This window comes from Bufo gargarizans, chromosome 2 (assembly GCF_014858855.1).
Source record: "Bufo gargarizans isolate SCDJY-AF-19 chromosome 2, ASM1485885v1, whole genome shotgun sequence".
Taxonomy (NCBI): domain Eukaryota; kingdom Metazoa; phylum Chordata; class Amphibia; order Anura; family Bufonidae; genus Bufo; species Bufo gargarizans.
In genome coordinates, this window is record NC_058081.1 from 111,835,310 (window position 1) to 111,861,279 (window position 25,970).

General features: G+C 44.9%; 1 protein-coding gene across 2 annotated transcripts in view; it reads right to left on the reverse strand.

Annotated features, from left to right (window-relative positions):
- Nucleotides 1–468: 468 nt before the first annotated feature.
- The window catches only part of CERS3 (ceramide synthase 3), a 162,778-nt gene continuing 137,276 nt past the window's right edge, over nucleotides 469–25,970 (reverse strand). For both annotated transcript variants that reach the window (XM_044279414.1, XM_044279415.1), the window contains 8 exons: nucleotides 22,767–22,885; nucleotides 11,755–11,812; nucleotides 10,324–10,374; nucleotides 9,277–9,369; nucleotides 8,809–8,937; nucleotides 8,610–8,716; nucleotides 5,788–5,941; nucleotides 469–2,110 (listed from right to left, as the gene is read on the reverse strand). In XM_044279414.1, the coding sequence (XP_044135349.1) occupies nucleotides 1,994–2,110; nucleotides 5,788–5,941; nucleotides 8,610–8,716; nucleotides 8,809–8,937; nucleotides 9,277–9,369; nucleotides 10,324–10,374; nucleotides 11,755–11,812; nucleotides 22,767–22,885 (828 nt within the window). In that variant the 3' untranslated portion in view covers nucleotides 469–1,993. The remainder of the gene's footprint in view (nucleotides 2,111–5,787; nucleotides 5,942–8,609; nucleotides 8,717–8,808; nucleotides 8,938–9,276; nucleotides 9,370–10,323; nucleotides 10,375–11,754; nucleotides 11,813–22,766; nucleotides 22,886–25,970) is intronic.

A 25,970-nucleotide genomic window follows, 5' to 3' on the forward strand; every position in this document is an offset into this window, starting at 1 on the left:
GACACAGCAGGCAATTATCAGGAATGAACCTGTCATTCCCCATAAATGCCCGCTTCCCAGAGAAGGCGAGAGCTGCATTTACATACAGCAATTATCTCCGCCGTATGGGGATGAGCCATCACTACTGCGATCACTTGTCCCCACAGGCAGATCCCTGTTTACAACCATCTGCTGCCCCGGAACGATGATTTAGGCGACCACATCAGTGAAGCTTTCAATGAACGGTAAAATTGTGCGGCCAGTGACTGCCGCGGGTGGCCGTGTCTTGTCCGCATGCAGTCCGAGAAAAGTTCTTTAATATACCGGGGATGGTTAGAAGAATGTGAATTTTTCCCTGATCATGATGACGAAAATAAGCACTCATGAAATAAAGAAAGAATCTAATAATTTCTAACAATCCCCTCCTAGACATAACGTGCTACATGCCAAGTAGGTAAAGTACTTGAATTACCACTCCCCGCCAATAAACCAGGTAAAATCCAACACTTTATTATCTTTGTGGTTTTATTTACACGTGGACAAATTACAGATACAAAGTTAGTGTGTAAAGAAAATATGGGACCGGCGTTAACCATGTGTATCCGGGCCAGTCCACTGCAGGAAACACTATTGGCTCCAATTTATCAACCTGCCTAGAAAAAAGACAGCATAGCAACCAATCACAGTGCAGCTTTCATTTCTTTTAGTACTCTTGAAAAATAAAAGGCGCGCTGCCATTGGTTTGTACGGGTACCAAGTTTTCTTTTAGACAGCTTGAGAAATCTGCCCTCATGTCTTTACAGCTATTTCCCTGGTCTTCATAAACATGGCTGCAATACATGTCTGGGAATACTGCATATAGTAAAACATGTACCTAACCGCAGCTGATCCTGGTTTACAGGCAGCACGTGACTACAAACTGTATAAAAGGGCTAGAGGAGAAGAAGAGGGGACATGGCTAAAATCTCCACATTTGGCAAAGTCAGATATAGTAGCTATTTGGGGTTTTAGAAATAGGCTGTAATTAGAAAATATACTATAACACGTATACATTAAAGCTATAAGAGCGCCATCTCCCCTCTAAGGGCATGAACAGCATGTTTTGGGGGGGGGGGGGGGGGAATATAATGTCAAGTATGCACTGGCTAACAGTCTTATAAAAAGTTGCATATGTATTAAAATACCTAAGTCCTTTGCTGTTTGTTGAAAGCAGGCACAGAAGTCAATGGCAAAAGGAACAGCTAGCGCTTCCTGTGGCCATTGGTGGAACAGACGGTGAGTTCTCCTGCCGTCCCCTCCTGTGCAGCTCATGTATGAGGTCACAGCATGAGCACAGTTAATCGCGTGTGTATTATACACAGAGCTCCTCTTGTGTTCCCGTATGTGGTATAAATAGAGCCAAGGAGGAGGTGGAGGCAGTGTCATCGTCGTCAGTGCGCTGGGAAGTTAACCCTCTGGTCAACGAGGGTTTAGTGCAATTCAAATTCTTTGTTCCACTCTTCATAGCTTGAAAACGGAATAAAAGCAAATGTTCCCAGGCTACTGCGATGCTGAGCTGGCACCAGATCTACTTGCCTCCTTGAGTACACTGTAAGACATCTCACCCCACACTAACAAATGTAAATGAACTCCCAGGGGAGACTCTGATACTTGAGAATACTGTCTCCTCCGGAAAAAAATATAATAATATGAAATTAAACCGTTGCTTCTAAAGCAAAAAAGAACAAGCGGTCACTTTAGGTGGAATTTTTTTTTTTTTTCTTCTTTCAAAGTTTATAGGTTTTGGAACTGAAAAATGGCTGGGCCTTGCCTCAAACATAGTCAGTCCTAAAGAAGAGGACCCTGCACCTTCTGAGCAGTGGTGCCCATCCAGCTGTGGTCTGTCGCCCCCCTCCCCCATCCCCGTTCCCTGCTGCATCTCTCACTAGAAATTCAGCAAGAATGATCCTTTTACTCTTTATCCGCTGTTATCAGGGGTGGGGTGGGGTGCGACTGCCTATGATGAGCTGCAAACCTAGCGGTCGTGCTGCCCATTTATGATGCGCTTCTTGCCATCCCCATTGGATAATGGCTGCTCTTCATTTTCCTCACTGTCCTCTTCTTCATTGTCACTCCGATCATCACCAGACATCTACACAAGGATAGGAAGGGTTGATAATAATGTGTTAACCAAGCAGGAAGGCTGGCACAAATGAGATACTAGGAAAGTTTACTCTATATAAAACCTTAAAGGGTTGTCCGGCGGATAAAGATTTCTTTGAAGAGAGGAAGAATGGGTTAAAAAATAATAATAAAACAAGCATTACTCACTTCATAGATCCCATGTTGCTCCCATTCCAATGTCTCCCAGCTCCCCAACTGGTCTGTACTTCTCGGTCCCTCACAACACACAGGAAATGAGCACTAAGCCAATCACTGGTCACCTCTGCGGCCTGTGATTGGCTGAGCAGTCATTTCCTGTGTGTCTAGAGAGACCAGGATGTACAAACCAGAGGGGGACTGGGAAGTGCTGGAATGACAGCGGGGGGTGGATGGTTGGGGAGGTTCAGTGAGGAGAGTATTGCTTATTCTAATTTTTTTTTACCCATTCTGCCCCTTTTCTAAAACATCTGCTGATAACAGTTTTGATCATAGTATACATTTCTAATAAGTAGCAATAATTCTTCACCACATTTCACAGGCTGAAAAGCGGTCCTGATCATGGTTATCAGACACAGTTGCATGGCTTCTGACAACATATTAGAGGCCTCTCTTATAAGAAACTGTGTACCGGTGTCAGTTGGACATGATTGTCCTCTGAAGTTCCTACCTGAAGGGTACCTATCATTTCATTGTGACACATCTGAGAACCCCACTGACTGCGAAGGAGAAGTGGTCAGCTGAGCTTGGTTCTCTTCTGAACAGCATTCCTCTGCAAAGCCACTTCAAGGGGTTGTTTCATCACAGACCGATCAGCAGGATTCTGACTGCTGTGACCCACACCACTCACTAGAACAAAGGGACAGCAGTGCTAGGAAAGACCTACCACTTTGTCTACAAATGGCTCCACTATATTTTTCTTCTAAGAGGCAATTGTTTCCTAGATTGGTTAGGGTCATAGTAGTCAGACCTCTGCGCAAGAGACATTAAAAGGCAAATTCTGGTCCAATGTCTGTAATGAGACAACCCCTTTAAGAGAAGATGATCTGCTCTACCACCAAGATAAGGTTATAAACTTGACAAGTACCGTGCTGCCATGATTTTATAAATATACAAAAGGCTTGGTACCTCATCACAGAGCAAAACATGACAATAATGAGAGTGATGCTTATTAGGGGTTATGTTTATCACCCTTGCATTGAGGCCGGTGCTGATAAATGCTATGCTTTCCACAGATGAGCATGTCGCTCCCACAGCGGCTGCTGCTGAATGCAGAACATTCTTTTGTTCTCTGGGCGCTGGTAAGTTTCCTGCTGGCAGTACTTGGCTCGTGTAAGATCTGTGGCTTATTGCAAAACTCTGCTTTTAAATCCTCACTTGGCACATACACAAAGCGCAAGAGCATAAGCCTCTGGATGCCTGCACATGCAGGGAGCTTTGTTTCACCAGCCCTTAAAATTGGCCCCAATAGAAGGGGAAGTGAAGTTAGAGTCAGTTTATTCATAGAAAGAAGACCAGCTGAGTGGAAGGCATCCTGTTAGAATAACGTGACGAGAGACTGATAATGTTCTGTGATTTAGGTCTTCCATAGGGTTTTAAAGTGTGACCGTTGATTGACTAGATGTCAAGCCGCGTCTGACTCCTGGCCACTGCACTTGCTCCTCTGCACTGATGAATGTAGTTTTATTACCTTAAAAGGGAACCTGTCACCGGGATTTTGGGTATAGAGCTGAGGACATGGGTTGCTAGATGGCCGCTAGCATATCCGCAATACCCAGTCCACATAGCTCTGTGTGCTTTTATTGTGTAAAAAAAACGATTTGATACATATGCAAATTAACATAAGGTCATATCTTACTCGTGTGACCAGAGAAGATTCATATTTTCAAGCTCTGACTCATCTCAGGGTAATTTGCATATGTATCAAATCGGATTTTATACACAATAAAAGCACACAGAGCTATGGGGACTGGGTATTGCGGATGTGCTAGCAGCCATCTAGCAACCCATGTCCTCAGCTCTATACACAAAATCCCAGTGACAGGTTCCCTTTAAAGAGGACCCATCACCTCTCCTGACCTGCCTGTTTTAATAGCTTCATGCCTTCCTCATGTAAAAACAATTCTGGAGCCTCTATTCTTATGTCTGTATGTTGTGCCATTCCTTTATTATTCCTACAAGAGGTTATGAATGAATTACTAGCAGTCTGCAGTAAGGGTACAGAGGGGAGGTTACCAGTTTAGGGTGTGTAACTGCACAGACTGACTATCCAATCAGTGCTGCCATTTTCAAACTGTGCAGGGACACCCCCCCCAACTGGTTACCACCCCTCTGTACCCTTACTGCAGACTGCTAGCAATTCATTCATAACTTCTAGTAGAAATAATAAAGGAAGAATAGATTCTCCAGGATTGTTATTACATGGGGAAGGCATGAAGCCATTAAAACAGGCATATCAGAAGCGGTGATAGGTCCTCTTTAAACTGACCACAGATATCTTATTTTAATCCCTACACCCCTAGCACTGTGCACATATGACTTGGCCTAACGTGTAAAAGTTTTAGGTTGCTTTCAGACCTGCAAGTGGTCCATGAAACATGCTTCTTGTGATGGCCGCATTTCCTGGACTGACCACGAGTCCGCTGAGCTGAACTTTGTGCATTACAGTGATCTATGATGCTGCGAGTTCCAGCCGAACCACATGTCTACTACCCTGTACTCGAGTATGAAATAGTAGACTCGTGATCAGGCATTATAGATCACTATGATGCAGTGACATCGGCTCGGATGCTCATTCGCTGGCGATTGCATCTTTTAGGTGGCACATAAATCAATGCTTGCCGGCAGCATGTGTAAACAGGGAAATGCTGCTGACAAACAATGAATTTGTATGGGGATGAACAATCAAGAGTATATAGAAGGGATGGTTGCTGCCTGTAAACGCAGCTCTCCTCTTAGATCAATCATCAGGCACCTAATGGTTGGCTCCTGATAATTGCCTGTGCATTGGTCTGTGTCAAAGGGCCTTTACTCCTCATGCACATAGCAGAGACTATATGGGGGCACACAGAGTCCTCGCAGCACCATACTACTGAGTTGTGGGACCCTTATGAGCTTCACCATATGGTACCATTCACCAGCACCATATTACAAAGCATTGCTTCTAGGGAAGAATACCGTGTCTGACGGAACTACCGTACTGCTTGTTTTTTACATATGGACGCGGACACAAAACACCTCCATATGAAGTCAGGTACAATAGGTTCTCCTATACTTCTACAGGTGCCGTATAACAGTTGTGTACAACCTGGGGATGTACATTGGCCTACTACAGTAGTGTGCATGGGCGCGTATTGTGAAACCACAACAGGAGGCTGCGCTTCCTGCCAATGTGAGACAGGAAAATGTGTCATAATATACTCCAAAGCCAGTGATCAAGCATTCTGTCTGCTACACCGGACTCGCACTGGGTAGTTTAATGCAGTTTTTGACGCATTACCAGACAAAAAAAAATAAACAAAAAACCCTGCATAAAACTGCCCTGAGTGAAGCCTGGCCAGAATGTTTTTGCCCCTAAGTTACTTTTAGTGTCTTATGGAGAAGGCGGAAGGTCATATTTTCTTATAAAAGGAGGATTAAAATGACGTGGCTGTTATTATTACAACTTACCTTTCCTGAGATCATTTTGCGCACCATCCTAAAGATAAGGTATGCCCAGTATATATGAAGGAACTGAAGGATAAACATGACCATGTTGAAGAAGTAGTAGAGGAAGAAGCGTGGGCAGTAGTACAGGGGATACACCACCGTTGCATAGATTATCCTGCCAAACAAATGTATCCGTTATTTTTTGTACAATAAATGCTATAATGACAAATACTACAGTTACATGCATACATTTATTATGTAGGACCCAGGCCAACTGATCATTGGCATTATGTCCAGCCACATTCAGCTTTCCAAAAATTTGTGAAAGTAATCTTTTTAAATCTACAACTGCACAGGTACCAGAGAAAATAATGGCTCCCCGGAGGTAACTGCAGCCACGTAACAAGTCCTTATAATTGTGCTAAATACTGAGCTTTTCCAAGGCTCGGCTCTACTTGACCTCCATAATCTAACTCGTGAGTGGAGCAGTTAGAGAACTGGGCACTATTCCATATACAGAACCACATCAGATAAATATTACCATACAATAATTTGCTATAAAGCAGCCAGACACGCAGGGTCACATAACCACTCAAACAATATTAAACAAACAACCTCCAGGTCTAGTGCTCTAAAGTTTTTAATGTCTGCTTCCCTCATGGTCTAGGGCAATCAAGAGGTTAATGGCTATATCCCTGGTGGTCTAGGGAAGTGAAGGTATAAATGACAGCATCACTGGTGATCTAGAGCAATAAAAGGATTACTAGCAGGATGCCTGCTGGTCTCAAGTAGTAAAAAGGTTAATGTCAACATTTCTGGTGGTCTGGGGCAGTGAAATGGTTAAAGGCGTTTTCTGAGACTTTAATAATGATTACCTATCCTCAGGATAGGTCATCAGAATCTGATTGGTGGGGGGCTGACACCTGGGACCCCTGCCAATCAGCTTTTTGAGAAGGCACCGGTGCTCCTGAGCGTTGCGGTCATCGCCATGTTCATTCACCAAGCACAGTGACACTGTATAGCGGCTGTGCTTGGTATCACAGCTCAACCCTTTTCACTTTAATGGGGCTCAGGTGCACTTAGGCCACGTGTCTGATGAACGTGTTGTCACTCAGCCTAGAGAAAGCAGTGGGAAGGCCATGGCACTACTGTGAGCACCGCTGCCCTCAAGAACAGATGATAGGCAGGCTTCCCAGGTGTGGGATCCCACTGATCAAGTATTAAAGTCTTAGAAAACCCCTTTAATGTCAGACTTCCTCGTGGTCTAGGAAAGTGAAGGGACACAGAATGGCTTAATGTCATTATACCTGGTGGTCTAGGGCAGTCAGTGGTTTAATTCCAATACCCCAGTGGTCTAGAGCAGTGAATGGGTAAATATAAGGAACCCGGGTGATCAAAGACAGTTAAGGGGTTAACGTAAGGATTCCTGGTAGTCTCAGACAGCCAATGCTTAATATTTAGATTGCTGGTGGAAAGGTTAGGGTACATTCACACATCCATATGTGTTTTGCTGATCCGCAAAACACGGACACCAGCAATGTGCGTTCCGCATTTTGCAGACCGCACATCACCGGCACTATAATAGAAGATGCCTAATCTTGTCCGCAATTGCGGACAAGAATAGTACATGTTCTATTTTTTTCGGGAACGGAATTGCGGACCCTTAAGTGCGGATCCGTATTTCTGGATCCGGACAGCACATTGTGCAGCCCCATACCAATGAATGGGTCCGCAATTCCATTCCGCATAATGTGGAACAGAATTGCGGACGTGTGAATGGAGCCTTAATGTTCCATATCTTGGGTCAAGTGTTGTCCTAGCTGTTTTCAGCTTCATGTTTCCTCCCTGCACTGATCATAGGGAGTGGATAGAGAGGACTGCGCAGCTGCAACTGTATGGCTCTGCAGTTCTCTCTATAATTGCACAGAGTGATTCAACACCACACTGCCCAGTCGTTAGGGAAAGCTCAGGGAGTCTGCACAGGTGCATACCTATCCCTGAGTGGACATTGTTTCCATGCTGTGTGACCGTACAGGTTAGAGCGTGCACTGATCATGTCCTTAATGATGTGCTCAGAAGGCGGAGGGGGCTAGCCTAGCCCCTTGGAGATCCACATCACTTCTGACTCTCCCTATCCCAGTGATATTGTCAGGGTCAGGCATTCTCACTGTTCACTGCGCGAGTGCAGTGAAGGTCTCATGCAGTCTTCTCCAATCTGTATTGCACATGCGCTGATAGTACTGCTGCCAGCACATGCACAAGCTTTCAGGACCAGGCATTATAGCAGTAAGTATACCTGACCCTATCTATCTCACTGGGAGGTGGTGGTGCTCCAAGGAGGTAGGTCAGCCTCTTGGTTCTCCGAGTGCATCATTTCCATATAACTAAAAATAAAATCTCTGAAATGGTAATACGATTGCAGAGAGAAAAAGTCATTTTAGTCACCATGATCAACCCTACCAAGCAGTATTCCTGGTTTAATAGGGCTGATTATGGTGACAGATGCTTTAATCTTTGTAAGGTTCACTTATTACTGATACATAAGTCTGTTCACCCTTATATTGTTTTGATCAGGACTTGAAGAGGAACCAAGGGAAAAAGATTTGCCTGTGGATTTTTTCCTTGTTCCCTCATATTAAATAGGGAAGGGAGACCAGATCTCCTTGCCGCTAGTGACAACAGATGTTAACTACTAGTCCGTGGTCCTCCACTTGCCTACATTCCAGGGTCATCCCAAGATACTACCTCCATCATATACTCCCTGATTCCAGCTAAGCCTGTCTTATGAATCATCAGAATTAATATTTTGATCAGATCCATTATACTCAAAGATGAGAAATTACCAGAATGGGAAGATAATGAGCCGACTGATGGCAAATACAACTGCAAATACGGCAAAGATAATGTTGCAAGCCTTGCTCCACGCGGCGTAGCTACACATTTTAGCAGCCTTCAAAGAGAAATAAAAACAGGGCAGGGATGAAACCAGGATAACTATACTAGGAGAGAAAGCTGCTGTCATCATCATCATCATCATCGCACCTCCAGCAAAATATCGGAGACGTCATGCACCAGCAAGGTCAGAGTTCCCACTCGGATGTACTTGACTCCCCATGAAAAGTTCAATAGAAAAATGGTGGCCAAGTGGTGAACAACTTGTACCTTGAAGTCCTGTAGTAAGAAACAAACAAATTTCTATTATTTCAAAGAGAATAGTTATTTATCATGTTGACCCTTCACTTCATATTATTAAAAGCAGAGGAGAAATCTTTCAATTTCCTTTGAGCTTTCTGAAAATTCATGGGACATTGCTGGATTTGCGTCCTCAGTCCTTAGAAATGTTTTGATTTCCTGTCTCCTCCTTCGGCAGCTTAGAAGGAGGCGGTAAACATATGTATTGCATGATGCAGTTGCGTCCAGTATTCCGGGGCACTGCCCAAATTGATCTGCTGAGTAGATAGAGGTTCCTGGTAACATAAGGATTTAAGCAGCGATAGGATATCGACTTACCTTTCGTCTAATATCAGAGGCAACGCTAAATAGCAGGGACCAGTAGAAGCCCAATTCCAAGACATAGTACCAGTACTGCGATGCCAGAACTTCCTAAAATAACACAGAATTGGGGAATACGGTTATGTATATGTTTGTTCACACATTTAAGATTTCCTGCATTTTTCTTCTACATTTTTATGTTAAAAATGCAACTGAAAGACATGCCATCCATTCATACGATGTGCAATTATTATTTTATATATTCTTTTTTATTATCAGGCAGATTATTGGAAACAAACATTTGTATGAACGCTCATTCTGGATAACTGGCCCATGTAAAGCTGCCCCTATGACCGGACACGAGCATATGCTCGTTTATCGGGTGAAATTATCGTTTATGGGGACACCAAAATCATAGTTTCTAGGCAGTAGATCATGCTGTGTTAACCGGGACCTGCTGCCCAGAAACAACGAATCTGTAGGACGATTGCCTGTCCTTGTACACTGGATGTGTTTGCAGCATGCAAATGCAGCTCTCACTTCCTCTGACAAGCAGGCAATTCCTTGGCGACCATTGCCTGCTCAGTTGGTACATGTAAATGCGACATAATTGCTCTCAGCCAATCAGAATGGCCGAATGGCATATAGCAATGCTGTACGGCTGGGAGCACCTGATGCTCCCCATGCAACGCTCCTAGTGCTTCCACTGAAAATCCCTCATTCGTGCTTTGCAGGGAAAATCCTAATGGATTTTATCTATTTTGCATTTTACCCTTTACAAAGCTGTAGGCAAATCTAAATTTTTGATTGCAGCCTTTAGCAATTTGAACTTAATTTGTGGATCTACTGTATGGTTATTATTATTAATATAGCACTGACATACTGAAGGACACGGCATGATCATAGAACAAGATGCATGGCAGGTCTACCGAATGTGGGGCCTTGTGCTGTGACAGCATCGCCCACCACTGGACCAATGTCCTACAAGACCTACATGAACCTGCAGAGCTCTTCATTCTTATTAGAACAGTTTTAGGCTTTGTCCATTTTAAACAGTTCTCTTACCTGCTTTGGGTATCCCACCCATACCTCCCAAACATCATGAAACCAAGGTTTCTGCAACAGAAAAACATATTTTTATAGTATCTTAATGTCTTATTACAGGGTTTTCAATATATTTAGCCACCACAACAATGCAAAAAAAAAAATCTCTCCTAAAAAGCTGGCATTACCATAGCACTCCATGTTGTTGGCCAGTTTAGAGTACTAGCTGCACTCGTGCTGGTAACAGGACATGCATGCCGCTAGTAATGAGCGTTATTAATCTATCGGCACCGATGTCTGACCCGAGTGCTGCCGCTGCTCTGGGAACATGGCCGCTGATTGAAGATTCTGTTCATCAGCGGCCTCCATTTATTTACAGTGGGAACTGACAGGGGAACTAGAAGATGGTTCAGTAGAGCAGAGAAAGAGCTACAGAGGGAACCATCTGAAATCTCGTCTGACAGATTCTACTCTGAATGGGACTCAGCAGCCTGCAATGTATGTGGACACAAGCGTGCTGCAGAACACCAAAAGTTTAGAATTTTAAACAGAACCATTTATAAAAATAATTTTTATCATATAACAGATGAAATTCCCCCAAAAATATATGCACAGGATCAATCTGCATAATAACTCTGTACTGGAATTTCAGTTCAATCAGTAGAAAGCCTGTTATAGAGCAGAGGGAGCTGAGGAGATTGATGTATTATTTGACCACTCACAGGACTTCTAAGCACATGTAATACTAAATGTGTAACCATAAAACTATATAATTGGCTCTGCTGCCTGCAGATTGTAATGGAGACAGGTTCCCTTTAATGCACTAGAAAGTCCAGCAAGTACCATCTCCTTCAAAAATGGCTGATGATGAAATAGACGAGTGAAATCTATGGTGCAGAAGTCTGTGTTGCAATGTTGATTTTAAAGGGTTTGTTCAACTTCTTTTTGGGAGGGTGGGGCAGACCTATCCCCACCTTACTAGACAGACCTGCAAAATCATTTTTCATAAAACAATGATGCGTTGTCATAGCCGATCATCACAGGAACCTGCTTCCCCCTCCTGTACGTGTCGGCATGTCACTCACTAGCCACACAGGGGAAATGGGCCTAGCGATTCAGGACATCAGTGGGCATGTGGGCGAAAGAGGATGGACGACATACCACAGAGAATGAGGGAGCAGGGAAAACTGAGCTGGAGAGGAAAGTGGAGGATACCAGAACCGTTGATGCGCCAAGATATACAGGAGAGGGGGGACAGCTCCCTGTGACTATGCTTCCTGAAAACTGCTAAACATCTGTCATCACGTGACCACCCCCAGAGATTTGGGAATATTTACTAATGGAAATAAATCAGTTAGTACCTGACCTTTATATTAGGAGTGCAATGGTCTATTTTTTCTGCATCCAGGCACCATTATATAAAAAAAATTCAAGGTGTGAACTGTAACTTACATCATAGAGGACAGCGATTCCCCCGATCAGAGCACACAGGTAAAAGGTGAACCTCCAGCTGGAGACGAAACAGATGTGTACGAGTTAGTCTGGTACAAGTGACATACACGGCATGAGGCACAGAAAAGCTCCTGGCTACAGAAATAATGCGCTGGGCCGGTTACCCTCTGGTTAGGCCCTATCCCAACATATGCACCAGGTGTACCTATAAAGCTCCATTCTCTTGGTGGAGGCCAAAAAGTGTTCTTTTGTCCTCCACAGGGGTGGTATACATTGGTACCACCTGTATCCTACTGTAGCACTATTGTTATTTTACCTATTACAACCAAACAGCCTAAACTGACTGCAAGTTAGGCCAGGTTCACATCATCACTATTTTTTCCTTAGTTTTTTTCGGTAGTTCCGCTATTTTGCACCATTACAGCAGCAGAACAATGGCAATAGCAGAAGCACCGGACAGGGCATGTGTCTGACCCGAACGCAGCTGAACAGACTTAATTCACCGTTTTTTTTACCAGATGAAAAAGTCCGTTTTTTTAACACATTCTGCGACAGAGGCCCTGAATGGAGTCTACAACGCACATGTGAAGTTGTCCTTACAGAAATCTCTGGACTAACAGTTGCCAGCAAGGAAATACTAAAATTATTTCTAGTGCTTAACTGCTTATTAGAAGTCCATGGCTGGGGCTACTCCATGGGCATGAAATTAAAAATGATGCCAATATCTTTATACAACTGCTATATTAGAGCTGGGTTCACACTACAGCAGAGGCTTATAGACGTTCAGCAACTGTTGGCAGTTCCACCAGATTAGATGGGAAGCAAAGCACAGCATGCAGCACTACTCTTCCCACCAAAACAATGGACACCATGACGGAGTCCCAATGGACCCATTATAAGTGATTGGGGTCCATCAGGCTGGTGTCGGGCCATGTGAAAGATTCGGCACTGCAATCATGATTGCCATTAGGAGCGGATTGGCCATAGACTCTAAAAGGAGATTTCCTGGTAGTAGGGTTGCCACCTTTTCTTCAAGCCAAACCCGAACAGAAGGGAGGGAGGGCCCCCTTCCAGGCCCCACCCATGCCCCGCCTCCAGCCACGCCCATGCCCCGCCTCCAGCCACACCCATGTCCCGCCTCCACCTCTGGTCGCTGTCACACCGCGATCGTTACGCCCCTGAAGAGGCTCATTAGCATATTATAAGTCTTTATTCTAAGAGAACGGCGGCAGCGGCCGGCAGGGAGTTATAAAACATACTGTTATGTACTGCTGACATCAGCCCATCGCTAATGTCAGTCAGCTACATAACATAACGTATTTTCTGATGATTGACAGATTCAGAAACCTGTTAACAGTATTTCTGGTGGTAGAAACCCTTTAATGTAGCTGACTGATATAGCGATGCGCTAATGTCAGCACTACATAACAGTATGTTTCTAACATTAGTCCCTGCAGCCGTTTTTGCTAAAAATGCACTTTTATTATATGCTAATGAGCCTCTAGGTGCTATGTGGGTGTAAAATCAGCACCTAGAGGCTCCGTCCACTCACCCATTATCCCGCCCAGGTCCAGTGTTCTGCCCGCCCAGCTCCTCTTGATTGATGCCACTGTTCCCTGCATCGATGGCAAAATCCCGCGCCTGCGCCGTTCACTTCTGTCTTCGGCGCAGGTGCAGTGAGTGAATGATGTGATCCTGGTGTCGGATTCCTCACTGCGCTTGCGCCGACTACGTCACAGTGAGGAAGTCGGCACCAGGAAAGCGGCCCTCACTCACTGCGCCTGCGCTGAAGACATAGTGAACGGCACAGGCGCAGGATTTTGTCAACGCTGCTGCAAACAGTCACATCAATCAAGAGGATCTGGGCGGGCAGAACAGGGAACTGGGCGGGATAATGGGTGAGTGGACGGAGCCTCTAGGTCAGGCATGTCCAAACTGCGGCCCTCCAGCTGTTGCAAAACAACAACTCCCAGCATGCCCTAATAGCTGTAAGCTATCCAGGCATGCTGGGAGTTGTAGTTTTGCAACAGCTGGAGGGCCGCAGTTTGGATATGCCTGCTCTAGGTGCTGATTTTACACCCACATAGCACCTAGAGGCTCATTAGCATATAATAAAAGTGCATTTTTAGCAAAAACGGCTGCAGGGACTAATGTTAGAAACATACTGTTATGTAGTGCTGACATTAGCGCATCGCTATATCAGTCAGCTACATAACAGTATGTCTGGTGGTAGAAACCCTTTAATAGCTGTTACATTTACACACTTCAAATGTTTTATATACCTTTTTAGAAGTGTCTATCTAGGACAGGTGTCAGGACTGTCTTGGTCACTGCAGGCAGGGCACAGTGGGCACAGGCTGCTGGAGCTGGACTGGAGTCTGGAGAAGAAGAATGATTTCAATTCTCCCTCCCTGCCTCTCTCTCTGATGTCACTTCCTGTGGACCTGACTTCCTTATCAGAGAGAAGGAGGGAGGGACTGGGAGGCAGAGGAGGAGCGAGGGAGACTGAAGCTGCTGAACGGTGAGTGAACACAGCGCTGCCTGGCATCACTGTAGTGGGTAGACTAGAGGAGGGAGGAGGGACTGGGAGGCAGAGGAGGAGCGAGGAGAACGGAGACTGAACAGTTAGTGAGCCGCTGCACTGCCTGGCATCACAGTAGTGTAGACTAGAGGAGGGAGGAGGGAGGAGGAAGGAGGAAGGAGGAGGAAGGAGGGGGAGGCTCGGGAGCTGCGCTCAGCTGATCACCCTGCCGCCGCAGTGAGTGACTTAATAATCCTGTGCCCGGGTCTGAGAAAGGCTTGTACCCGGGCACAGGATTACAAACCCGGACTGTCCGGGTCAATCCCGGACGGGTGGCAACCCTACCTGGTAGGCTGTTGCCCAGGGGGGCCGCCTGAGCCCTCTTCACTGCCGGCAGCCAGGTAATTAATGATCTGTCATTGGGGGTGTCAAGTAGTTATGCATCTGACCAGCGACCACAGGTGCCCTCCTGATTCCCGAATTCAACTGTATTGCCATCCTGAGGCAACTGGAATAGCAGGACATAATGTGGCAGCTGGAGCTAGCCACCACAGAGGGTCAGCTTCTGAGGAGGCATTTTGTGCTGCTGGGGCATTATTTGGTGCTGTACAGCGGTTTTTGATGCTGCTGGGGAAGGTTATTGTGTTGCACTGAAGTATTTGGCTCTGCTGGGGCGGTGTCACGACAGAGGGGAGGGATAAGTGCTGCCCTAAACTCCGCCCCACCTCTGTCCCTGCCTACTTGCACGGCCAGTCCTAACCAACAATCTACAACTTGCCTGGAATCCCTCACTTAGATATGTGCAGGGGCCTAAGATAAGAGGAATACCGTTACAGAGTCAGGCAAGTCAAAGCCAGGAGGCCACGCAGGTACACAAGGTACAATAAACGTCAAATCCAGGGAGGTCACAAGGTCAAGGTCAAAAACAGAGCCGAGGTCCAAGAACACAGAAATGCACAATAGGAAACTGCTGGTGAGGGTTGCAAGACCAATCACAGGCAACCTGTGGCCAGCAGGTTAACTGTTTAAATAGGTCCTCCTGATGGGTCATATGACGTGGCCAGCGTCACATGACCCGTCCCCTGTAACTCAGAACAGCTGAGCGCCGACTCATCAATATCGGTGCTCAGTTCCCCACGTGCTCGTTGGCTAGGGGGCGGAGAACGCGTGCCACGCCAAGGAAGCGTGTGCGGCCAGGTCCGCCCTGCCCACTGGTTGCTAGGGAGATGAGGACGCCGCCAGGTTGTGTGTGGCATTGCAGCTAAGCCCTATTCATTCTAATAGAGCAGGCTGCAATAACAGCAGACACAACCTGTGGCCAATGCAAAAAACAGATACTATGCGGTATATATAATGTAATATGTTTTCTATATTCTGCAAATCCAGTTTATTTGGTATGGCGTCATTCTTTCAGGAAGCAGCCCAGGCACACCTCCTGCTAGTGCCCAAGCTCACCCTCATGCTGGGAGCAGGGAAAAGGGGGCAGAGTTATGGCCTGTATGTGATGTAGGAGGGGTGGGTGGACACATTGTGGCAGGAGGCGTGCCTGGGCTCCTGCCCCTCTGGGCACCTTGCTCGGTCATTTGCACACCAAATAAACTGGATTTTTAGAGGATAAAAAAACATCTATTGCTGGAAGAAAGGCAATGGCCTTTACTACAATAGCGATTATCCTAGTGACAGATTTCCTTTAAAGCTGACCTACAGGTTTTAGACCGGGTCTCAGCTCTCCAGGATGTACAGTTCCTGAGATATTCCCCAAAAATGACCTTCATTAGCCAATACGAGCCTGCAAGTCATTCTCTTCACATCCCAACTGCTATACACACAGTTTTACTCCAGGTTTCTATAACATCCCAGCCATGTCTCTTTACTGCTGTAGGAGAGCTTTAAGCTAGAGCTACAGGACGGCAACAAGTCGCACGACACATAGGGCACAACTACGCTGCTACATGCATCCATCTTGGATGGATTTTTTGTGACTGTTGTGTCGCAGTCACAGCATGTCGCAGTGCGACACCATAGCCTATCATTATAAAAATTATTGTACGACAAAATGTCGCGCGACACATGCAGTCATGTAGCCCTAGCCTTAAAGGGGCAGGGCACGGTGGAGGTTACTGTTAAGGAGCAGGGGATTGTGGAGGTCACTATTAAAGGGGCAGTTGCTGTGAGGGTCGCTTAAGGCAGCAGGGTACTGTGGGAGTCACTGTTAAAGGGGCGGGTACTATGGAGGTCTCTGTTAAGGGGGCAGGGAACGATGGAGGTCACAGTTAAGGGAACAGTCTGCTATCTTGGTCAGTTTTAAGGGGCAGGGTGCTGTGGAGGTCACATTTTAAGGGAACAGAGCTCTGTGGAGGTCACTGTTAAGAGGACGGGTGATTGTGGAAATCACTGTTAAGGAGACAGGGTACTGTGGAGGTCACTAATAAAGGGGTTGGCTTCTGTGGAGATCACTGTAAAGGGGTGGACGCTGTGGAGGTCACTGTTAAAGGGGCAGGGGACTGGAGGTCACTGTTATGGAAAACACTGTCGATATCTTTTAACATCACACACAAACATTAAATGAAATAGATGAAATATACCCGTGCGAAGCCGGGTCCTTCTGCTAATAAAAAAAAAAAAATATATATATATATATATATATATATATATATATATATATATCATACATATACACACACACACACACACACACACACACACTGCAATTTTGCTAGCGAGTCCCACTGCTGGGAACCGCACCTATATCGAGAATGGAGCCCGCAAGTGAAAGAGGGCACAATGCGCAGCCACCCTCCACTCATTTTCTATGGGGCTGGCAAAAATAGCTGAGCGGGGGCAGCGGTACCCTCCCATTCACTTCTATGGGGAGCCGGTTTGGTGGTGGCCGGACCGGAGTCCTCCAGCCACCACCTTGCGGGGCTCTGTTCTCTATATAGGTGGGGGTCCCAGTGATGGGACCTGTACCTCTAAGACAATGGGGGCATATCCTAGCGATATGCGACCATTGTCTATGATGAGACAACCCCTTTAAAGAGTAAATGCCTTTTTAAGTACCTAATAAGCTACATATTAAACCAGTGTCATAAACCAGTATAAAAGTTGAGTGTGAACCCGTTAAGCATGTGAAGGAGGTGTACAGCAGCACTTGTCACATAGTGCACCAAGACAAGCAAACTTACATCTCCAGCTTTTCATTCAATCTATATTCTAATTCTCTCATTTAATATTTCACAAGGGGAACATTAACAAACAGGAACTTAACCCCCGTGGGCCCATTGCTCTTGTAATAAGATTATGGCGGCTCTTAGCAGTAGCAGCATCCAGTTCAGTAATGAAGGCTACCCGCTCCCCTGGTAATGCGTAATTACAGCCCCCAGAGAACTCATGCTGCCTCTAATTACAATACATTAAAGCTGAGGCCCTTCATGTTGGCTAGTGTAATGGAAAGCTTTCCAGCTAAATAGAGACTATGGATAGCGCTGGGTATCATGTCTTGCAGACTGTACGTGAGTGCAGAGACAGGAAAAGATCTATACCATGGTATTACATGGACCACCACCCAATAATTATACATAATGCAAGACGTCTAATTACACAAACACTCAACCAGGAACAATGAAGATTAGAGAATACTGTTGTGTATAAATTGCAGGGATAACTAATGTGGAAGCCAACTTTTAATTTTCATTAGATGTACTGTAGAACACATTAATATGACTGCTATATAGGTACATGGTATGGTTGCATTTAACAAGTCAAGAGCTGTCTCACAATGACAACCCTTTTTTAAATTGAAACCAGCCCAGGGATCACCTGGTCTAACCTTCAAAAAACTTCAGAAGCTGCAACCAGACCAAATTGTATGGCATCACAAGCCAGCCATTGAAATGAATGGCCAACCATTTAATGTTCTAGCCAGGTCCACGAGAATCACTTTGTACTCCCAACTGACTAAGGGCTCATGCACACGACCACTGGGTGTTTTGTGGTCCGCAAAACACGGATATAGGCCATATGCATTCCACATTTTGCAGCCTGGAAGGGCCGGCCCCAATAGAACAAGTCCTAATAGAAAGCGGACAATAATAGGACATGTTATGTTTTTTTGCGGAACGGCCATGTGGACATAAGGAAACAGAATGCAGAATGGACACTGAAAAAAGACATTCATGTGCATGAGCTTTAATACAAGGTCCATCCCTACATCTAAATAGAAAAGGGCTTATCTTGAAGAGATATTTGGGCAGATTTACTAATACTGTCTAAAAGTATGACATTGTAAACTCAGACCGTCTTAGGCTGGGTTCACATAACATTGTTGCCATCCATTTAACGTATATACAGTCAGGTCCATAAATATTGGGACATCGACGCAATTCTAACATTTTTGGCTCTATACACCACCACAATGGATTTGAAATGAAACGAACAAGATGTGCTTTAACTGCAGAGTGTCAGCTTTAATTTGAGGGCATTTACATCCAAATCAGGTGAACTGTGTAGGAATTACAACAGTTTGCATATGTGCCTCCCACTTGTTAAGGAACCAAAAGTAATGGGACAATTGGCTTCTCAGTTGTTCCATGGCCAGGTGTGAGTTATTCCCTCATTATCCTAATTACAATGAGCAGATAAAAGGACCAGAGTTCATTTCAAGTGTGCTATTTGCATTTGGAATCTGTTGCTGTCAACTCTCAAGATAAGATCCAAAGAGCTGTCACTATCAGTGAAGGAAGCCATCATCAGGCTGAAAAAAAAAAAAAAAAAAAAAAAAAAACAACAAGAAGATAGCAAAAACATTAGGCCTGGCCAAAACAACTGTTTGGAACATTCTTAAAAAGAAGGAACGCACCGGTGAGCTCAGCAACACCAAAAGACCCGGAAGACCACAGAAAACAACTGTACTGTGGTGGATGACCGAAGAATTCTTTCCCTGGTGAAGAAAACACCCTTCACAACAGTTGTCCGGATCAAGAACACTCTTCAGGAGGTAGGTGTATACGTTTCAAAGTCAACAATCAAGAGAAGACTTCACCAGAGTGAATACAGAGGGTTCACCACAAGATGTAAATCATTGGCGAGCCTCAAACACAGGAAGGCCAAATTAGAGTTTGCCAAACTACATCTAAAAAAGCCTTCACAGTTCTGGAACAACATGCTATGGACAGATGAACAGATGAAACCAAGATCAATTTGTACCAGAGTGATGGGAAGAGAAGAGCATGGAGAAGGAAAGGAACTGCTCATGATCCTAAGCATACCACCTCATCAGTGAAGCATGGTGGTGGTAGTGTCATGGCGTGGGCATGTATGGCTGCCAATGGAACTGGATCTCTTGTATTTATTGATGATGTGACTGCTGACAAAAGCAGCAGGATGAATTCTGAAGTGTTTTGGGCAATATTATCTGCTCATATTCAGCCAAATGCTTCAGAACTCATTGGACGGCGCTTCACAGTGCAGATGGACAATGACCCAAAGCATACTGCAAAAGCAACCAAAGAGTTTTCTAAGGGAAAGAAGTGGAATGTTATGCAATGGCCAAGTCAATCACCTGACCTGAATCCGATTGAGCATGCATTTCACTTGCCGAAGACAAAACTGAAGGGAAAATGCCCCAAGAACAAGCAGGAACTGAAGACAGTTGCAGTAGAGGCCTGGCAGAGCATCACCAGGGATTAAACCAAGCGTCTGGGGATGTCTGTGCGTTCCAGACTTCAGGCTGTAATTGACTGCAAAGGATTTGCAACCAAGTATTAAAAAGTGAAAGTTTTATTTAGGATTATTATTCTGTCCCATTACTTTTAGTTCCTTAACAAGTGGGAGGCACATATGCAAACTGTTGTAATTCCTACACCATTCACCTGATTTGGAGGTAAATACCCTGAAATTAAAGCTGACAGTCTGCAGGTAAAGCACATCTAGTTTGTTTCATTTCAAATCCATTGTGGTGGTGTATAGAGCCAAAAATGTTAGAATTGTGTTGATGCCCAAATATTTATGGCCCTGACTATCACGAGTTTGAAAAACAAAAACAAAAAACTTTAACGTGTACGTTAACATAGGTTTTTTATATACTGGACACTGCAGAATAGAATGCGTGGTGTTACGTTTTTGTTTCCTCCCCCCCCCAACGTATACATTAAATAGATGGCAAAAATGTGATGAGAACCAACCCCAATACAGTACCAGATTTATCCTGGTGGCTGGATGATAAATCGGTAGCATCTTTAGACTGTCTAAAAAGTTTATGCCACCTATAGGTTGGCTTTGTTTTACTCCAAAATGTTAAATGCTCCTCAAAAAATGTCACGCCCCCTTATCACTAATCCAATGCTCTTTCTGTTATGCCATGCCCCCTTGTCAGACACGTCATAAGTGTCAAACCCCTGATAAATGCGGTGCAAAGCATGTATGCCAGTTTTGGGCACCAAAACATTTTCAATAGTAAATCTACCTCATGGGGGCACTGTCCATAGACCTTACAGGGAAACTTCCTGGTGGGCTGATGCCCAGGGGGCCACCTGAGCCCTCCTCACGGCTGCCAGCCATGGTAAGTATTGATCGGATGCTCCCTTCCTAAGGCAACTGGTATAGGAGGACAGAATGTGGCAGCTGGCGCAAGCGATCACAGAGGGGCAGTTTTTGTGCTGCTGGGGCAGCATTTTGTGATGCACTGGGATGCATAATGTGCCGCAATATGGTATTGCTGGCCCTGCCCACTTGTGTTGACCCACCATCTGGGGTCGATTTGGGCCCCACTATAAAATAGGGCCACTTTTAGTTTCTTTTCCAGTCCGCCCCTGTCCATTGAACTCTAAAAGTAAAGTACTAACCATAATGTTTGTGTCACTGATGTCATAACGCCAGCTTCAGATCTGCATGGCTGGTAGAGGACAGCAGGGTCTGTGTGCTGAGCCAGGGGCATGTTATTGGCATCGCTACTTACATTGCCATCTGATTGCTTTGATTAGTAGCTGGTTTATTCGATTTCAGTGGTATCTTTGCATCATGTGTCCTTTGCACCAGTTCTTTCCACTGTCCTCCCCTCCTTCTATCCCCTCTTTTCTGCATTATAAGCACTGCTATATTTGCACTTCTCAGCCATAACCACAAGCAACTCTGGGCTCATTCAGCCTTCACTGGCGCTTTTCACACAGTACAGCACTGACATGCAGACAACCAAACTCCAGTGATCCAGAAGCTAAATCCGACTCCGGGAAATAAAGGTCCCTAATACCAGAATGCTGCGACCGCCTGCTCGATCACCTCTCTTATTCCATATTCATTCGGAGTATGTGATGTACGCTGTGCCCTATGTCGATCCCATACTGTATACTGCCCCTCAGCGATGCTGGCAATGAATGCTTTCCTTTCTAGGTCTATAGTTACTTGCAGTAACAGAGTATGACTTGTGAGTCCCTGAGCCGGCAGGGTGTGGTCGCCCAGAGGGCCCATATTGAGTTTCCCAGGCGGGAGGATAGCTCACATGGATGTCATCTCATCACGTGAATTATATAAGCACAGTTCATCGTCACCGCACTAGGACATTTACGGGAATGGGATTCTTTCCAGGGCAATCAGCTTAAGCACAAGAGAAATAAAAACCAGATGATCCAATATTAACTGACTTTTCTCCGGTTGTTGGCAGCTATTACATTTTTGGATCTGTCCACAGTCTGTATGCACTACTTATAAGCTGGTGAAAAATGCTGATAGGATCATTGATCCCAGAGACTGCAGCTCCTTCATGCCCATAGTAACATATGCACGTAGGAAAACCTCTCTCGGGAACTAGCTTGTAATCATCTAATTAAATACATGTTGTCAGGGTGCCCAATGAAGGCGAATGCTCGTTATCTTCCGACCCATACATCTAAGAATTCAGTTATGGATTCTGCTACCACGGACCATAAGTAACGGAATCCATAAAGGAATTCTTAGATAACCCGAACCTTGTACGCCGAACTTGAAAACAGAAGTTCGCTTATCCCTTCAATGAGGAGAGAGAAGAAATCTGCTGCCAGACACCTCTGGTGGGGACGTATCTCCTGGGAGAACAAAAGGATTGGGCAATAAAAACACAAAGCCCCAGACCCTTCCCTCGTCAGACATCTGTACATCCCATACACACACACAAATAGTCAGCGAGTCCAGATGAGAACAGGGGGTTCGGCCGACATCCATATAGCTGTATGGAGCCCTTTAGACTTTGTTCACAAAATCCTCTCCAGAAAATATAACACCGCAAAACCGTATTAGTAAAAAAGGCCATAATCAATAATCCTAATAAATGGCACAATGGCACCACAAGCCCCAGTGCCATTTCGTAGTCACTTCTTCTGGGGGGGGGGGGGGGGGTTGTTCTGGTGATTAAATAAAGATTATGGCATTTGGCATTGGCCCACCAGGAAAGGCCAATCCGCCCCTGGCTTTAAAATATTGTTGGCTAAGCATTCCCAAACCCAAAAGGACCCTTTCTCACCAGGATTCCTGGAACTTCTTCATCACTGCTGGTCGGTCCTGATTCCTCCTCCTTCTGAACCATCTCTCGACCTGTACTGTTGTACGGTTGCATTTCTTAGCCAGGCCATAGATATCTGTCTGTGGGAGCAAAGATGGCAGATTACTACATATAGCTTTACTTCCATAACCACACTAAAATTATAACAGAGTCCTCATTTCCAATCTTCTGACATTGTACAACTTGTACTGTACAGGGCACTGACAATACTCCAGCCCCAGGGCTGCCAACCAGAATTTCTCTTCTTCTGCACAACTTATCCTAAAATCACAGCCCTCCAACATTTTTTTACGGACAAATTGGAAAACCATAATGAATGATGAAGACTGTAAGTAATACACGTCTATAGCTAAAATGTACTGATGAACTGTGAGCTGAAAAATGCTGATAATCACCACCAAAATAATCTAGACCAGAACCACCAGCAAAAAAATAAAATAAAAAACACAGGCACGTCTTTTTTTTTTTTTACGGACACAGGAAAAAAAAAAAGTCACCTATTTTAACGGACTGTCTAGAAATTTTGGGACGCTTATCCAGGTGATCCCCAGCTTCTAGCAACTCTGGCTCACTTTTAGGCTAGGTCTACAAGACTACATTTCTCGCGTGACATTTTGTTGCACCAATGTCGTGCGACAATTTTTATAATGGCAGTCTATGATGTCTCACTGCAACATGCGACATGCTGCGACGCAACAGTTGCAGAAAATCCATTCGAGATGGATTTTTCTGCGACTGTCGCGTCGCAGTCGCAGCATGTCGCATGTTGAGGTGCGACACCATAGACTGCCATTATAAAAATTGTTGCACGACATTGGTGCAACAAAATATTGCGCGACAAATGTTGTAGTGTAGTTATGCCCTATCTGTCGCGCAACTTATTGTCGCACGACAAATGTCGTCGTGTAGACCTAGCCTTATATGTGACATTTTGGAGACTTGGGGACCAATTACTAGCTTTCCAGCTTTTATTGTCTCAAGCTAGAACAGTTTCAAGTTACCACTGTCGTCCCGGGCCAAACTCATACTATGATTTAAACTACTTCATTGCTCAGCAATTTTTGTAGCCTTTTTTTACCCACATAGTGTGTTTTATCACCTAGCATTTTTTTTTGTATGCCTTGTATTTTCATAGGAAAGTATACAACCCCTTCTCTGTCACTTCCTGTGTAGAGCGGTAGGGGGTGAAATGGAACATTACAAAAAATACTATGCAAATTTCAGGAGGGTTCACGTCACGTTTTTGCCATCCGTTTAACGTATACAAAAAATCTATAAGTTAACGGACGTTTCAGAGTAATGCCATAAATGTACATGTTAATGCATTTTTTTTTTAACTGCACGTGACGTCAACCCACCCTAAAAAATGCCACACTGGCACTTGTGTTTATATGCAAGCCAGGCAAACAATGGATGTTTATAGGTCAAAAACACCAGACAATGAGAGAAGAAACGCCAGCTCCAGAACACGCTGATATTTAAAAAATAAATAAAATCACTGGCCCAAAAGACTCGCATCAAGGGTCAAAAATGCCACTACAAAAAAAGCCTTCTGTCCTATGTTTAATATTCCTCACTGTTAGCATCTGCGATGGAGGTTCCGTTTAGGGCCTCCATGAAAAACGGCGGAAAGTAAAGTCCTGCATGAAAAAAAAATAATATGGGATCTGTTTGGCTCCATTCGGGTTAGCGATGTGCGGAATTTCGTTCTTTTAATTGTTCTGCTCCTCTAATGGAGGAGAACAACGAAATACAAAGCGGAGGTTTGAACTCGCCCTCAGAGGCTTCCTTGCAACATCTGGAGATACAATTTTCTACCTAAATAACGCAACAAAATATGCAGCAAATGCCGGAAAACCTCTCAAAACTGCCAAAAAATAGAAGCCTAAAAATATTTTTGCAGAAATCAGCATTTGCCTTTCCCTGAAGGCTGTAAATATTCAGAAACCTCCACAACCACTAAAACCTGTTTAGTGTGAAATAGCAAAGGGAGAGGAGGTGCCGCTGCAGCTTCTCGGTCTGTTTTTCAGCGACCATCATGATGGGAAACCCTAGAATATTTTTCTGCAGCATTTCAACAGGGTTTTGAAGACCATCAGTCACCTGCAGGTTGCCACAGATTGTGAAGATGGTCCTGAACCTTTTAAAAGGTCACATACCTGTAACCCATGTCAAACATTTATGGGCACTGCTGCCAAGAAAGCACTTGTTTCAGACTCCGCTCCCAATTAGATCTTGGCTATTACTTCCTAGTGTACATTATTATATGCTGCAGCTGGAACATGGCCATTAGAAGACAACATCCCCAAGCAGAGTGAATATCTGACCCTGGGCCCTGTTCACAGCGAACCAATCTTTGTTCATTGTTTCTGTGACAATGGGACGCTGATGCCGACCACGGCAGAACAGGGCAGGTTTTCAGAACTAGATGAGATCAGAGTTATCTCAGAGGACAGCCTCACATGACTAGAATACAAGGAGTGTCTACATAGGAAGCAAAAATGAAGGCCTGTGGATAATGACAAATACAAATCTGCTACATCTAGAGGAAATCTGTCACCAGGATAATCGCTATTGAAGTAAGGCCATGGCCTAATAGCACTCCGTACCTCATTTCCAGATGTGCCTTTTTTCCAGCAATAGATTTTTTTATCCTCTGAAAATCCAGTTTATTTAGTATGCAAACTAGCCAGTAAGGTGCCCAGAGGGGCGTCATTCTCGCAGGAAGGAGCCCGGGCACGCCCCCTGCCACAATGTGTCCACCCACCCCTCCTACATCACATTCAAGCCATAAGGCTACTTTCACACTTGCGGCCAAGGATTCCGGCATGCAGTTCAGTCACCGGAACTGCCTGCCGGATCCGTCAAAACGTATGCCAACTGATGGCATTTGTCAGACTGATCAGGATCCTGATCCGTATGACAAATGCATTGAAATGCCGGATCTCTCTCTCCGGTGTCATCCGGAAAAACGGATCCGGCATTTATTTTTATTCACATTTTTTGCAGTCTGAGCATGCGCAGACCGCAATGCTGGATCCGTTTTCCTGGAACACTTGGGCAAGTGTTCCAGAACTTTGGACGGAGATAAAACTGCAGCATGAACGCGAAGCCCCTGCCCCCAATCATTTCTATAGGGCAGACAGAAATAGCCCCATAGAACTG